This window comes from Theobroma umbraticum, unplaced genomic scaffold (genome assembly GCF_002168275.2).
Source record: "Theobroma umbraticum cultivar Fairchild unplaced genomic scaffold, ASM216827v3 scaffold_31.0, whole genome shotgun sequence".
NCBI lineage: Eukaryota > Viridiplantae > Streptophyta > Magnoliopsida > Malvales > Malvaceae > Theobroma > Theobroma umbraticum.
Window position 1 is genome coordinate 599600 of NW_018397283.1, and position 14879 is coordinate 614478.

Here is a 14879-nt window from a genome sequence, read left to right on the forward strand (position 1 = left end):
GTGGTGCATACTGTGACTGTGACGCTGACCTGACAGAGTCTCGAGCCACGTGAAAGTTGATTAAATCGGCGGTGTTCTCGGTCTCCACGACGACTTACTTACGTGGCCTTCAGACCGTATCTACGGTTGGTATTCCCCTACTCTTACGGTTCGTGTTTTGTGTGTGGTCTACCCTTTTCATCGGACAACGATACGGATACGATATTTTTTTCTATATTCCGTCTGACAATCAAAGTCATGGGCACGTATCTTGGGACAGTTGCCCCATGTGAGTCGCCGCATCTTTTGCTTTATTACGTGTATCTTTTTTATTGGTTGAGTCCCGACGTACCAGATCTTTTTCCTTGTTTCCAGCTTATTACAAAACAAAAAAGATAATGCTTTTAACTTTCCTTTTCTTTCTTCTTTTTTTTTTCTTTCTTTTGCATTAAAATTTGAAATTTCAATTTCTTTCAAATTGGGCTTTGAAGCCGGGTTTTTCGGAAGCCCATTTCTCAATTTTCACCAAAATTTAAATTTTTAATAAATAAAATATTAAGAATTTTAAAACTATTTATTTTACAAAGTTTTTGAACTTTTATATTTACACATTTACAAAATGATATTATGTTATTAAATGATAGTGTATAAGTATTACACATTGAGACGGCATTATTAGTTGAGTGAGTATGTAATAAATAAATAATAATGTACTTGTAAGTATGAAAGGAATATTATGAATTACATGCTCTATAATTGTCACTCCAATAAATTCTTTGTATAAAAAATTTCATGAAATTGATTATGAACTATAATATCAGTGATAAATAAATACAGTACCAAGGTTCGCTGTAATAGGTTACTATAGCACAATGACATAATTTCATAAAAGTCAAGCTTTGATTTGACTATGTTGCCAAGAGGGTGAAGGTTTAGAATCGATTAGAGTACCTTGGTATGTGATTAATGACATGGATTACTTGTGTTATAATATCTCTTGGTATTGGTACTAACCATGTTATTGCTGTTTATAGTAAATTATTAGAATAATAATTTTGAGTATATTGTTAACTCTTTGTGGAAATAATTCTAAATCTTTATATCTTTCTTTTCAAAAACAAAAGACATTTGGTCACTACAAAGACAAACTTCCCAATTTGTATGATGTTTTTGTTTGGAAACATCCCATGTTCTAAAAACAATACAGCTCTTAAGGTTAAGGACCATTGGCAAAAGTGTAATGTGCCTTTCTTTTCTCTTACATCAAATCACAACCTTCCCCTCAACAAAGAAAAATAAACCCTACAACAAACAGTATTCATGGAAATTAATTGATACACTGACTTTTCCATCATCTCATTGATGAATGAAAGAAGGGTCCATCTCCTTCTAACATTTGAGCTTCATCAAAAAGTTTGATTTGTGTTAGCTGGGGACCTTAAAAGCCATGGCTTCTGGGTGTCCTTTTCATTCAAAAGTCACCACCATGTCAATATCCAGCTGGGCTGTGGAGATGCTTCTTTAGCCAAATATCCAGGTGGCTAGCATGTCAAATATTTTTCTTGTCATGGGAATATTCAAGGGGTGAGACTTTTCAGGTTGAGAATCTGCATTGCCATCACTATTGGGATAATCTTGAATTTCAGTTAGATTAGCATATTTTGTTGAGATAGTCTTCATTCTAGTTAAATTAAGATATCAAAATCTTAATGATAAAATTCTTCTACTCAAATCTTATAAATAAGTCAGGGAGAGAATTCAGTGAATGTCTAAATTTAAAAAAAAAGTTGTTAGCTTATGATTTTTTTTAATGAATTTTGTTTATTATTGTATTTCGTGTGAACATAAATTATCATTAATAGACTAAATATCGTAAATTTGTTATATTTTTGTAAGTATATTTGATTTCTTTTTTTTTTTTAATTTTATTGATTTTGTAAGATCTTAATAATTTTTTTAAATATTATTTCGTTATTTTTATATAAAGCACGTGATACGAATCTTGTCTAAGATTCTAGAAGACTAATAGTAATGATATGATTTCATAAATTAGGAGAGCATCTTAAAGTAGTGTGATCCAGCTTGGCCTAGGGGAAAGGGGGATGGATGTCCCTGTCTCTGGACATCCAGTCCCCATTCTACGGTGTAAGCAGTGGGCATCAAAACCATACATTTTTTTAATGTCAATGTCGATGTAGACTCAGTGCAGGAGTTGCTGTCATGCATGCCTTCAAAGATGCTATGGTTAATGCCACCTGGTATCAACTTTCGAATGTGTAAGGCAACACTACATAGTTTCTCTCTGAAGTCTAATTTCCTTATGGTCAAGAACAGTGTTTCATACAGATAGAACGCAAGGGTAAGATCAAAGAGTTAAAACCAAAAGAGTAAAGATCAATGCTAGGCTAAAGTTGCTATTAATAAGGAGAAGAGTACAAGAGTTATGCATGCATTCATGGGGCAACAACAGAATGGGTTTTTGATATCGAAGAAACCAAAATAATAGGTTTTTTTTTGTTTGTTTGTTTTGATTTACAATCAATGTCTTCTGCTACATGTGTTTTATTTACAGCTTAAACATTGACAGGGAGGAGGGGAAGGCAGTAAGTAGCCAGTCTATAAATCAAAAGGTGAAGGCCAAAATAGGTCAGGAAAACCTATTACTAAAATATGATTTGTTGTATACAGAAATTATAACAGATCATGTGGTGCCTCATTTGATAGGGAATCAGCACCACTCAATTCTGAGGTTCATCACTATTAAAAGGCAAATTCCGATGTTGTTGTAGTCGTGCTATACATCTCATTGGCTGATTCCAAGTTTTTGCATGCCAGTGAAAACCGTTTTTGAGACAAGTAGACAAATTTCCATGGATTGGGCAAATTTTTTCACATGCACATTACCAGGTTCTCCATAGCCTGCTCAGTTGGATGGGATGGAATGGTAGCATCACTCTTCCTGAATCTCAGTTTAGTTGCTGCAACAAAAACAATCAGTATATGTATAAGAAACATGAAATTAAAATCCTGTAGTCAGGTTAAAAAACCTGAACAGAGGAACAACTGAAGAGCAAGAAGGGTAGTCAATTATGCCATCTCTTAATCTAGTAGCTTGCCATCTGGTAAAAATCCCATGTACTCTTCCTATCATCGTAGGAGAATAAACGTTGACATAGAAGATAGAATTACGGTAAGAAAAAGCATACTCGGACACAATCCTTCTTTTTTTCCATAAATTTTCTTTGAATGAAGAAAATTAATGCAAGCTTACAGCCTATATATTCTTCTAGAACAATATTGTGATAATTCCAATATTGTTCACATATATTTGCACGCACACAGAGTCACATATTTACCAATAGATTGCTCAATCATTTTGAAGCTGCAGATAAAACAGCCGGTGAAACATGAAGCGTTGCGTAAGAAATCAAAAGCATAGTGGGTGTTATGGGGAAATACTTACTCGGGAATACAAAGGCTCATCAAACATGGTAACAGAACAAGGCCCAGAATTGGAAGCCCAACTACCTTGGGTTGTGTCATATCCAGCTCTAGGACCTTCTAGGACCCCATTAACATTATAATCTGCAGGAGTTTCCTGAAAGTTCATCTCTGCCACCGGTGGGAATTTGGCATCATTAAGTATATTGAGATTGTATGAGAAGTAGGGGTATTGTCCACCCAGTTGCAGCTGCAATGATGCATTACCACTCAAATCGTTGAGGATGCCATTTTCTTGTCCAGAACTAGACAGTTCAGAACTTTTGGCAGTGCCAAAGTAACCGGAATAACTTCCAAAAGATGAACTGGCAGAGCACTCCACATCCCTGGGGAATTACATATCAACATCATAATAAATTCCAGAAGGCCTTTTTCATCAAATAAATTGAAATAAACATAAACCATTTGCATGCATTTTGTGTACTCTTTTATATACTAATGCGTGTCAAGTTTTACAAAAGATTCATTTAAAACAAACATGCCATCAAAATTAGGGATAGTAATACAGATCAGTGAAAATTTAGTAGTATTAAGATTTCTAGGAAGTTCACTCAACCTGTGGGTAATCAAATTTGAGTCCTCGGGTAAGGCCATGTGTCTACTGTCATTATTAGGTATCCATGCGAGAGGTTGGAGCTGTTGCTCAGCGCCCATTCTAAAGGGTACATGCATTTCAGTTTGGAACTGCAAGAAAAGGCTGGTTAAGATACTATTTTCTCTTGACATTGAGTAAACTGAGTAGGAAAATATTCCCCAGACATCTCACATTCTTACCTGACTTGTGCATTCTAATGATAGAAGCTGTTGCTTTCCTAAATTTTCCTGCCAAAAGGAAGGTAGATAAGTTAGAGCCTTAAGTGTAAGAACAAATGCGGCACTCATTCTCTAAGCATTTAGAAAGAAGATTAAAAGTTCATGTAGTTTTCAGTCTGCACACTGCTATGAAATTTCCATCATTTCACTTCTTGCAGCAAATAACTAATTTGTTTTTAACTTGGTTAAATAAGCAAACTCCAGCACATGCCCCCTGGCAGGGCATTACAAAAGATCTAAGTACTTAAAGAAATGAGAGGCACACCTTACGGGCTCGAATTTGATTTAGATATTCTTTGAGTGTATCTTCCATTTGCCCCAAATGTTCTACATTGTTGATCTTGTCTAGGTTAGTCCAACAGCTGAGTAGCCAATGTTAATATTAGTACAAGTTAAGACCAATGATAGCATACTGAAGGATATTAACAGCAAAGACACAAAACTAAAACTCTACAGTCAAAAAATTAGTTGGTCTTCACCTCAGTCTCCTGTGTATTTCAGAAAGCTGAGTCTGCAATAACCTTGCTTGGTTAGTCAGGTCCTGCCCGTAGCAATTTTGGAGATACAAAAAGCATGTTAGAATGATTGAACAGCATAAATTATCATAATACATTAAGGTAACAGGTCATCATGCCATACATACCTCTATTGTTTGCGTACTGGGGAAAAAGAAAAAGCAAAAAGAAAAAAAAAATGGAAAAAGTCATAATCCTATTAAAAATATTTTGTAGAATAAATTTACTGAGAGGCATTGTGCCAAGAAGAAGACTGTCATATACCTTGTACCCAGAAATTCATGAACATTTACATCATGGTCCAACTTCTTGAATGTTTTTTTCAGTGCCTAGACTCTCAAAGAGAAAAGAAATTATGTAATTGATAAGGGTGATGACATTTCAAACACCAAACACATTTGATAAACACAGATAGTAACATTACTAAAGGAGATCAGTAGATTGTAGGAAGGACTTACTTCAAGGCTTTCCAACTTCCTGTTCCAGAGGAATGAAAATGTGAGTCAATTCCACTTGAATAAGTATATAAGATTAAACTCTTAAGAATAAAAATCAGTAATGTGATTTTCCAGCACAGAAAATTTGACCATACCTTTTAGCCCGTTCCTGTGGAGTGAGTTGAGCAAACTTTGCAATGATTTCCTCAATGCTACTGAATTCCCACAGCAGAATGAAAAGAATGTTACTATCATAGATAATAGCTAGCCTTCCGCATAAATTTACCCTGCCAAAACCACTTTGGCAGGTAGAAAAAAACGTATGAAAGCTGAATCAAAATAACTGATGTGCATGCAAATCTTAAGCAGTCTCTTAAGTTCCTCCACATCAGTACTATGTATGGATCCGCATTGCCTACTTCACTCATAATATCTTGCAGACACCTTAGCAGCTTTTGCAACTGGCATGTGTCTCTCAGAGCCAAAACTAATTTACAGCAATCAGTTGTTTCTATGAATATGAAAACTTGCCCAGAACAAAAACAAATATTTATGCCATTGCTCGATTATTGTTCCAAAATGAAGCGTCCAAATCCCTTCTTTCAAATTCAAGTTCTGAAATGCAATCTAAGTAAAAAAGTAAAACCTGCCTGCCCCTGAGAATATGGTATTTCTGAAGATCAAATTCTTGTAAAACTCATCATTGCTTAGGTAATCAAATTTTTCAAGCTACCTACAGTGTTGGAAAAATTGTTAATGCAACAACATCTATCAATATCTTATAAGTTAATTCTGAAAATGTTCAACCATGTAATTCCTCTGAAAGATCTCCTTTCCAAAAGAAGAAAATGGTAAAAGAACCACCGGCATATAAGCAAATTTCCTGGATGTTTCATTCCCTGTAACATACATTGACATTGATATTATTACTATACTAAGCGGATTATTGCAGTGCTTTACTGACATCACCATTGTATGCAGCAAATCAGAGAATATATCTTTGAAAATTGTTGGAGCATCCTCTACACCTATACTAAACCCAATTCGATGCTTTCTATCAAATCCTATTTAAAGCTAAGTATGAGGTGCATGAACCAAAAATTTCACCAATAAAAATCGAATTACCTGCGCTTCCCACTGCATAAAGAAGGCTTGCCAGTCGGGGAGAACATAAGGAGGATGATCTCTATATCACATAGGATAGATAGCTCATTAGCCTTCTTCATGATGCCATGTTTCCTTTTGGCATAGGTCGCCTGACGGCCATTTGTGTTCTCTAACTTCTTTATCTTTAGCTTAACCCTTCCCATCCTGCATATATATTCAAATACTCAGAACCGAATGCTCAAGGGCTACCATATACCAATATGCTACAACTAATATACTTTTCACATTCCTCGTCAACCAACGCCTGTAAAATTGAAACTAGCAGAATTTATTGCCCCAGAATCAAGTCACCACAGGCTTGCAAAGACAGAGGAAAAAAAATCCTTAAACTAATGAAATTTATGTCATAAACACAACAAAAACACTTTCTTTGGCTCAACTAGAAATGGGGTTATCAGAAATATCTCTTTGTGACTTTATATCATATAACTATAGAAGCTAAAAACAAACATGATCGAAACGTGTTTAAGATTCATGTAAACATCAGGCTGGGTTCATTTGCATGAATCAAAAAAAGGAAAACAAAGGTATACCCAATGAGCAAAATCAAACGACGAGTTGAAAGTGCATGATCCAAACGTCTTGAAGGAGGGGGAACAGGTTTGATTATTGAGCCAAAGAAGAGAGAACCAAAGGGCACAAAGAGATAAGAGAGAGCAAGACAGAGAGAGAGAGAGACAGAGAGAGAAAGGTTGAAAGCAGGGTGTGAAATGGTGAGCATAGGAATAGGGTTGCATTTACACGACCGGGTGAGCGGCAAAAGCGGTCGTGGGAAACGAGCTAGAGAATAGGGATCGTCAGGACAACCAATCAACTCCAATACCCCCAAACCCCACTTTGCGCCAGCAAAACTATTAAACTAAAACCTTAAAACGTTCGACTTTCACATCTGTTTGGAGATCAAACTGCTGTTCTGTCATATGTTTTTGGGTTAATCTTCTTTGCATGTCTAGAGAGTATGGTTTCGTACGTCATTCAGAAGGGAGAAGCATTGGTTAACAAACAAATAAGTTAATTACTTATCTGAGACTTGAAATATGATAAAATTATTGATTTGGTAACTCAACTTAAAGAATTCACAGTTATTTCCTTAAAATTTTAATTTAATTAAGTAATTTGTACTTTTTCGATCAAACCGCAAACAATCACATCACCACGTATTTAAAATACTATTTCATTTTATTTTGATTTTAAAATTTTTTTATTTTTGAAATAAAAAAATAAAATAAAAATAAAAACCTGGAGAGAGAAAAATCAAGGAGAAAGAGGAACGAGAAAACATGAGAAAGCAAGAGTATCTAATTACATTTTTTTTTCAAATATTGTATCGATAATTTCATTATATTTTAGATATCAAATGTGTAATTAAATATTTTTCGATACATAAAAAATAACTAGAAATTCGACCCTCTCTTTGTATATATATATATATATATAAAGAAACTTACTAGTTTTGGGTGTTTAAAGTTCTAGAATATTATCCTATTAATAAATAAATATATTTTTTATTTTTATTTAAATACTTTTGAATATTAAAAAATATTTATAAAATTATAATAAATAAAATGCTATTTAACCTAACGAGTCTAGTTGAATTTATACTTAAATTTTGAAAGAGACAATCTATAATTCTGCTTGAATGTTTTCCTTTATTGATTAATATTTTATAAATAATTTCAATTTTAAAAGAGATTAAATTACAAATTTTTTAAAAATAAAATATTATTAAATATAAATAAATTAATTTTAAATTGATTATATTTTTATAGTTTTACTGAATAAAATTAATAACATAAGTTATCTACAAAACATTAATGGAGAAAAAAGATATTGAATTATGTGGATTGAAAAGAAAAAGAAATGTTAGGATGCAATTGAAAAAGCTGAAACTGTGAGGGTTGTAGATGGAATTTATTCAATTTTAATATTTGTAGATAGGCAAATCCGCGAAAAGCTTTCTCCTTCCTCCACACCGGGAAAAACAAAAATGCTAACTTGCAGTTGCAGAGTCCAACTCCCTCACCAACCGGTCCTTATAGTCCCACCCACCGCACCGCCAAGGGCCAAAGACGGCGGCCTCCTCTTCCGCCAGAAACTCCTCTACCTCCAATCCTTAAATATCGACCCTCACAAAGCTCTCCGCCTGAATCCTTCCCTCCGTTCCACCCCTCTTTCCTCTCTCCTTTCCCTCGAACACTCCCTGTCTTCCTTCGGCCTCTCGCGCACCTCCATCGGCCGTATCCTTGACATGTACCCTCTCCTCCTTACCTCCGACCCTCTCCCTCCCATCAACTTCCTCCTCCACGAGGTCCCTCTCCCTCTCCCACACCTCCCTCTCTCCCTCTCCCGCTGCCCTCGCCTTTTGCTCTCCTCTGTCACCACCCAACTCCGCCCCGCCCTCCGGTTCCTCACTTCCCTTGGCCTTGTTTTGAATTCCCACACTAGCCTTCTCTTGGTTTCCAACGTGGAAAACACCTTGAAACCGAAAATTAGCTTCCTTCAGTCTCTGGGTTTTGACGAGCCGGCGGTGAACCGGATGGTGGTGAGGTCACCCGGGTTGCTGACTTTGAGTGTGGAGAATAATATGAGGCCTAAAGTTCAGTTTTTCTTGGAGGAAATGGAAGGTGACTTGGAGGAATTGAAAAGGTTTCCTCAGTATTTTTCCTTTAGTTTAGAAAAAAAGATTAAGCCAAGGCATAGATCTTTGGTGGAACATGGGTTTAAGTTGCCTCTGTCGAAGATGTTAAAGGTTAGTGATGGAGAGTTCAATGCTAGATTGATTGAGATGCGGTTACAAAGAGTTCAAAGGAGATAGACCTTTTTGTTGTAAGTTTTTTTTCTTTTTTGTCAGTTCTTTTTGTTATAATTTGATAGTCAAATTTGGGTAATTGTTCATAATTACTAGGTCATGGAAGAATGTATAGTTTTTGTGATATTTATGTGATAGAGGAGATTGAATCTTATGCAGCCATGGAAAGGTGCAAGGTAAGCTTAATTTTATCCAAAAAAACAAAAAAGAAGCCTTTTTAAAGGTTACAAACTGAGTAGATTGGAATCTTATGCTGGAATATTTTCTTGCATGAGATATGGTAAGGGATGTAAGATTTTATGCTTGCATTGGGACCTTTTAAGTCAATTAAGTTGTTTATGCTTGAATAGTTGAAGTTCAGTGCTTTTACATTTCCCCAATATTCAAGATATTATAGAGAACATGTCTCTCTCTGTTTTGGCAAAATTTATGAATTCTAAGAGGCTCTCCATGTACAAGTAGAGAGTGGAAAGTATTGTGATGACAGTTCTGCCATTTGCTGATAAACTCATTTTTTTGGAGGGTAAACTCTGTCTGTCATGTTTTTATCATGTACAGCTTGATCAGTTTAGTCTCCTAGCATTGTAGGATTCTGCAATCCAACAATGAGTTGAGAAGGTAATTTGACTCTGGTTCCAATTTTCAAAATTTGGCTGCTCCAACGGTGTCCATGTTGAGGGAAATAGTCATAGAATGAATTGAAATCTTTCAGTAACATATAGAGTAATGAGATGAAAAAGGAAAATGGTTGTACTGTGACTATATTAACTCTCAAGAGACCCAAGGATTGATAAACCATAAGAAGCATTTTGATATGTAGTTTCCATTGCTGAGATTGAGTTGAAATTTGTTTCTAGGGCTAGTGCTACTTTTGTAACGTTTTTGCTCCTTTTTTAGCATGAATGATAAATGCAATGGTGCTAAACTCTCAAAGGGTGCTCAAAAATCTACTTTAACCATCTCCTTAACTTTTTTATTTTCTCTCTTTAGATTCAACTGTCACTTTACTATATTGGGTCTATTGATGTTGTTTATAAGGCTGAAACTAGCTGTTAACTGGGTGGGATTGCTAAGTCATAAAAAGTGTGAGCAAAGGCATAAGCAAGAACAGAAGCTGCAAAAGATTTTGAGAACTGAAAATTTTCTGGAGCTGGGGTGCCTGTAAAGCATCTCATTTGCCCTTTCCGCTGTTCAAATAGAAACAAATTGTAGGTATTGAAACCTGTTAGAAGCAAAGAGTAGAACTTAAAGGTTGCCAGATTTGGGACCTAGAATGTTAATATATTCCTCGCATCCCCCTCCCATAGTCTTCCCTTTTTCTATACCAAAAAACTTAGGTGATATCATATTGCACCTCCCCTGCCTCCAAAATTTCATACACTTGTCACTGCCATCCCTATAATGGGCCCTAAGTGGTAAACCAGTGATTGCTGGTAATCTGCATAAGAGTAGCTTGTTAAATAAACTCTCTCTCTCTCTCTCTCTCTTTTCCAAATCCTACTCATACTAGATCTTTTGTTGTGTATTTTATGGTTTAGACCCTTTCAGTTCTAGGAGGTATGAACTGCCTACTGAGCTGAGGGATATCTTGGTTACAAGTAGGCACTACTTGTTCTTATAGGAGATTTCATCATCATGCTTTAATTTAATCTTTGCTTTTCAGTACTTTCTTATGTCATAGTGGTGGAGGTTCCTCTGGCTCTCCACCTTTTTGTGTGGGGGTGTGTTTGCATGTTAGGAAGTACTCTTTTTCTCTTTCCCCCACTCCCTCCCCCATGCCCAAGAAACTAACAAATTCATTATTTGGCGGCTGTCTCACTCTTATTATTTCTATTTCATATATGTTTTCTTCTTAGGAACTAGGGACTTGCCCTTGTAAGGGTGTAATGGACAGAAAGGCACGGTTTGTTGACACTTGGCAGTCGAGTTGCTTTAGGTATAATGTAAAATACTATTACACATGATTAATTTACAAAGAATTATTTTGTGAGTGACATATGATACTCTGTAACTTGACAGGGATAAGTACAATGACTAATTGTTTGGTTTTTACTTTTATTTATTAGCTTTGTTTTTATCGTTGCTAGGAATTTTGACTCGTGTCATTATAATGCCTTCTACTTGGAGGGCTGCTTGGTATACATTGAAGGTGGTGCCTTAGATGTTTCATGGGGTTTTAGTACAGGACTTGATTGTAATTGATGTGGAGATCGCCTTATTCCAACAGATTAGTATTATTTCTATTCATGGTAAGGTGGCCTATACTCTAATTTATCAACTCGGGGGTTTTAGCATGCTGGAAATAAGAGAATGCTGCTAAGAGGATACTTGGACTTCAGGGATTATTAGAACCAATATAGCATGCTGGAAATAAGAAATGCTGCTAAGAGGATACTTGGACTTGAGGGATTACGAGAACCAATGTAGTTAAAATAATTACTGTATGTCAAAATGGTGAAATCTGTTGAAAGTTCTGTCAACTATTTTCTGAAGGAAGCAGCACAGATCATTCTCAACATGTGTAATAGCAGATCTGGTTTTGCCAGTGGTTATTATCCCTCCAATGGAGGATTAAGGTCCGCAGATTATCTTTTCTTCTCCTCTTGGCCTTGTTCATATGCAAAAAAAACGATAGTCATATTCTCGTAAAAAGCTGATGAAATCATGATGCCTTTGGAATTTCTTTGAATTATGGAAAAACTGAAAATTATGAGATGCCTTTATCTTTTGGTCCATTTTTGTGCATTGTCTTTTAGTTTGAATGTGAGTTGTTGTAGACAGTTTTAGGAATTTTCACGCCATGTACTTCTCATAATTTTAAGGCATCTTAGGACTATTAATTTGATGGCTTCTAAAAGCGCCAAAGATGGCCTATGCCTTTACACGAAGTTGAACTGCCTGTCTTTTAAATGCATAGACACATTTCTCCCTCCCCTCTTTTTTCTCTTTGAAATCAACAGGTCTCTTCTTTTTTTAGCTAGTAATGCTTTTCATCCATCTTTACTCTCTGTCCTCCCTTCGCTCATCTTAGTAATGCTTTTTGTCCATCTTTATTTTCTGTCTACTCCTCTCATCTTAGTAATGCTTTTCATCCATCTTTATTTTCTGTACTCCCTTCTCTCATCTCCATCCCCTCTCTCTCTCTCTCTCTCTCTCCCCCACCCCCCCACAAAAAGGAAAATCAAAGCTTTTAATTTTTCTACTTAGTTCATCTTTTCAGCCCTTGTTGGTTATGCATCATAGATAGACTGTTTGCGGAACTCTGGAGCCTGCTGCCTCACCTTGTGTTGGGAGCAATGTCTGTAACATAATATTTACATATTACATTTCAGAAGGTTGAATTTGAACAACTGGTCATGGCCATTTATCTTTGATTTCTTTCATATTTTCTGACTGTTAACAAATAACAGGTGTCTGTACACAACTTTGTATAATTTAATCTGCTTTCATATATTATATCTTCTAACCTTTGTATCAAGGACACCACAATGAGTGATATGGGCATCTGAACTTTGACCTTAATGAAATCTATTGCTTAGATAGTCATTTGCTTAGTTTATGTGAAGCATTTGAAAGCATGTATGATATGCTCGTCGTTGGAGGCACCATAGCCTAGAATCTGCAATATAAATTGGTTCTCCCATGCTTACTGCCCATATGACACGAAAGCACATATGAAACTGCCGGATGCATAAAAATGTTACTAATCCCTACATTTCTTCTGTAGTTTCTATTGCTATTAGTATTGACATGATGATATTCTGTCTCCTAGTGGTGGGGAACTCGAACTGCCTACAGTTCGGGAGAGCCACATGACTCTCTCTTCCATGTCCTTGTCGTGCTTCCCCTATTTCATGTAGTTTTTGTTGTTTCTTTTGTAATTGGGCCAAATCAGTTGTAACATGAATTCCCTGTCTTGTTTCTGTTCTGAGAAATGTATCTGCCATCGATATCTTGGCTTCCATGAAAACTTGTCATCTCTCCTTGGGCATTCATTAGTGTTTCGTTTCAGTTTTCGTTCCTGTGTCAGGAGAATCTTTGTATAGTCCAGCTCCCTGCACAACCATCACACTTCATAGTGTCATCAGTCATGGGGTTACAGAGCACAAAACTGAAATCATTATTGCTTCCAGAGCTGAACTGTCCATAGAAACAAATACCCAAACATTTAAGCACTCAACCTTCCGCTATTCTTTTACCAAGATTGCAATGTAAATGTGGGAATCAATGTTCAATGAGGACAAGTCTTATCCTTGGCCAAGAAATTTTTACTGTTACTGCTAAATTATGTCTCGGGTGTTCTTTTTTCCCTTAATTCTCAAAGAAAAGAGATTTAACATGTTCTTTAAATGATAAATATATGTATTTATTATTGAACTAAATCCTTAATAGATAAACTCGTAAAAGGATTCTATCATTAAACATTATTACAGTCTTAATTTTTTGTTTTACTAAAATTGAATCCTGGAACAAAACTGTCTTCACTGATTGATGCTGAGATTTTTCCCATAGGATTGAAAGTGAGATGATGCCATTGTCGACAGGGAAGCAGCTAGGGAAACATTAAAGAAAATGATCGTCCGATAATGTACTGGTTATGTTTATTATATGTTTTTCGGGGGTGAGAAGGGATGGTATAGAGGCATTCATCTCCCCAACGAGAACGGTCAAGGACCCTACAGACGGCAAATTATCATTAATAAAGTGTCACATCACCATGTACAAGCTGCTTAGGCGTAGGGAGAGCAATTTTATCAGTTCTGATCCCACATTTCCCTTCGGAGCAAAGAGAACATTGATCCCATTATCAGTTGGTTTTTTTGGTTTGTCACTGCTGTTTTGCACGGTGCTGTTTTGCACGGTGCTAGGGTGATTCTGTGCACAACTTTGCCCTAGAATTCAGGTTTAGCATTACAAGTTCATAAAATTAGTCAAGGAAGAAGGGAGAGAAAATGTTGGGAGTCATGAGATTGCAAGAGGATGAAGATGTTTATCTTGAACCAAGCAAGAGCGGAGGGGAGGGGGTCCTTTAGTTAGGGGGTTGAATCTTAGGATGCTTTTGAAAACCTTGCATTGTTGTTGTTTTATTTTTACCGAGGCTTCCATAACATATTATCCTTTTGTCAATGTCACTATACCAGGTCTGAAAATTATACATGTAGCAAGGATGGACAACAACACACAAGCCTTTATTGTACGGTGTCCAAAGGACCATGAACCGTTGGGCCTGCTTTGTTTGTTTGGAACAGCACGATAGGGGGTCTACGCACGTGGACAGGTACAATCACTTGTTCCTCTTTGCTCAGAGAGAGAGAGAAAGAGAGATAAGAGTTTAAACACTGTAGCAAATAAGCTATGTAAACTATTCAAAACCATCAGGTGCAGACAATTCCTCTATGTTAGAAAAGCTGTGTCTCTTCCCCAATCAATGAAAGAAAATCTCAAACAAAATCAGCTTCCTGTCCTTTCCCCTCCCTTCTTCCCATATGCACAGTTACTTAACTTCTTACAGCTCTATCACTACTGTACAAAATAAGCAATAGCTTATTTTGTTTTTTCACAGCCCTGCCCCTAAGTCCTTGGCGCTTTTTTTTTTCACTTGGTACGGATTACTACTATTCAAGTCAGGTCTCCATGGAGGTAACAGTGTGAGAGAGA

The 14879-nt window shown here is 36.2% G+C and overlaps 2 protein-coding genes across 7 annotated transcripts; one reads left to right on the plus strand and one right to left on the minus strand.

Annotated features, from left to right (window-relative positions):
• Positions 1-2460: 2460 nt before the first annotated feature.
• Positions 2461-7400, minus strand: AGL94 (AGAMOUS-like 94). Its single transcript, XM_021444064.1, has 12 exons — positions 6946-7400; positions 6371-6556; positions 5401-5460; positions 5267-5285; positions 5073-5137; positions 4937-4952; positions 4773-4834; positions 4559-4655; positions 4255-4302; positions 4037-4164; positions 3443-3806; positions 2461-2957 (listed from the first exon to the last, which is right to left on the minus strand). The coding sequence occupies exons 1-12, from the start codon at positions 7131-7133 to the stop codon at positions 2946-2948; spliced, it is 1245 nt and encodes a 414-aa protein (XP_021299739.1). The 5' UTR covers positions 7134-7400; the 3' UTR covers positions 2461-2945.
• An 883-nt stretch (positions 7401-8283) lies between these two features.
• Positions 8284-14518, plus strand: EMB93 (Mitochondrial transcription termination factor family protein). Of its 6 annotated transcripts, none has more exons than XR_002446444.2 (3): positions 8284-9238; positions 11078-11157; positions 14363-14377. XR_002446444.2 is itself a non-coding variant. In XM_021444198.2 (2 exons), exon 1 carries the CDS (start codon positions 8400-8402, stop codon positions 9225-9227), a length of 828 nt encoding a protein of 275 aa, XP_021299873.1. In that variant the 5' UTR covers positions 8284-8399; the 3' UTR covers positions 9228-9238; positions 14363-14518. The 6 variants fall into 6 exon arrangements, 4 of the variants coding, with proteins under 4 accessions (XP_021299873.1, XP_021299875.1, XP_021299872.1 ...); XR_002446443.2 differs by lacking the exon at positions 14363-14377 and adding an exon at positions 11309-13142; XM_021444198.2 differs by lacking the exon at positions 11078-11157 and having other exon boundaries at positions 14363-14518.
• The last annotated feature ends 361 nt before the right edge of the window (positions 14519-14879 follow it).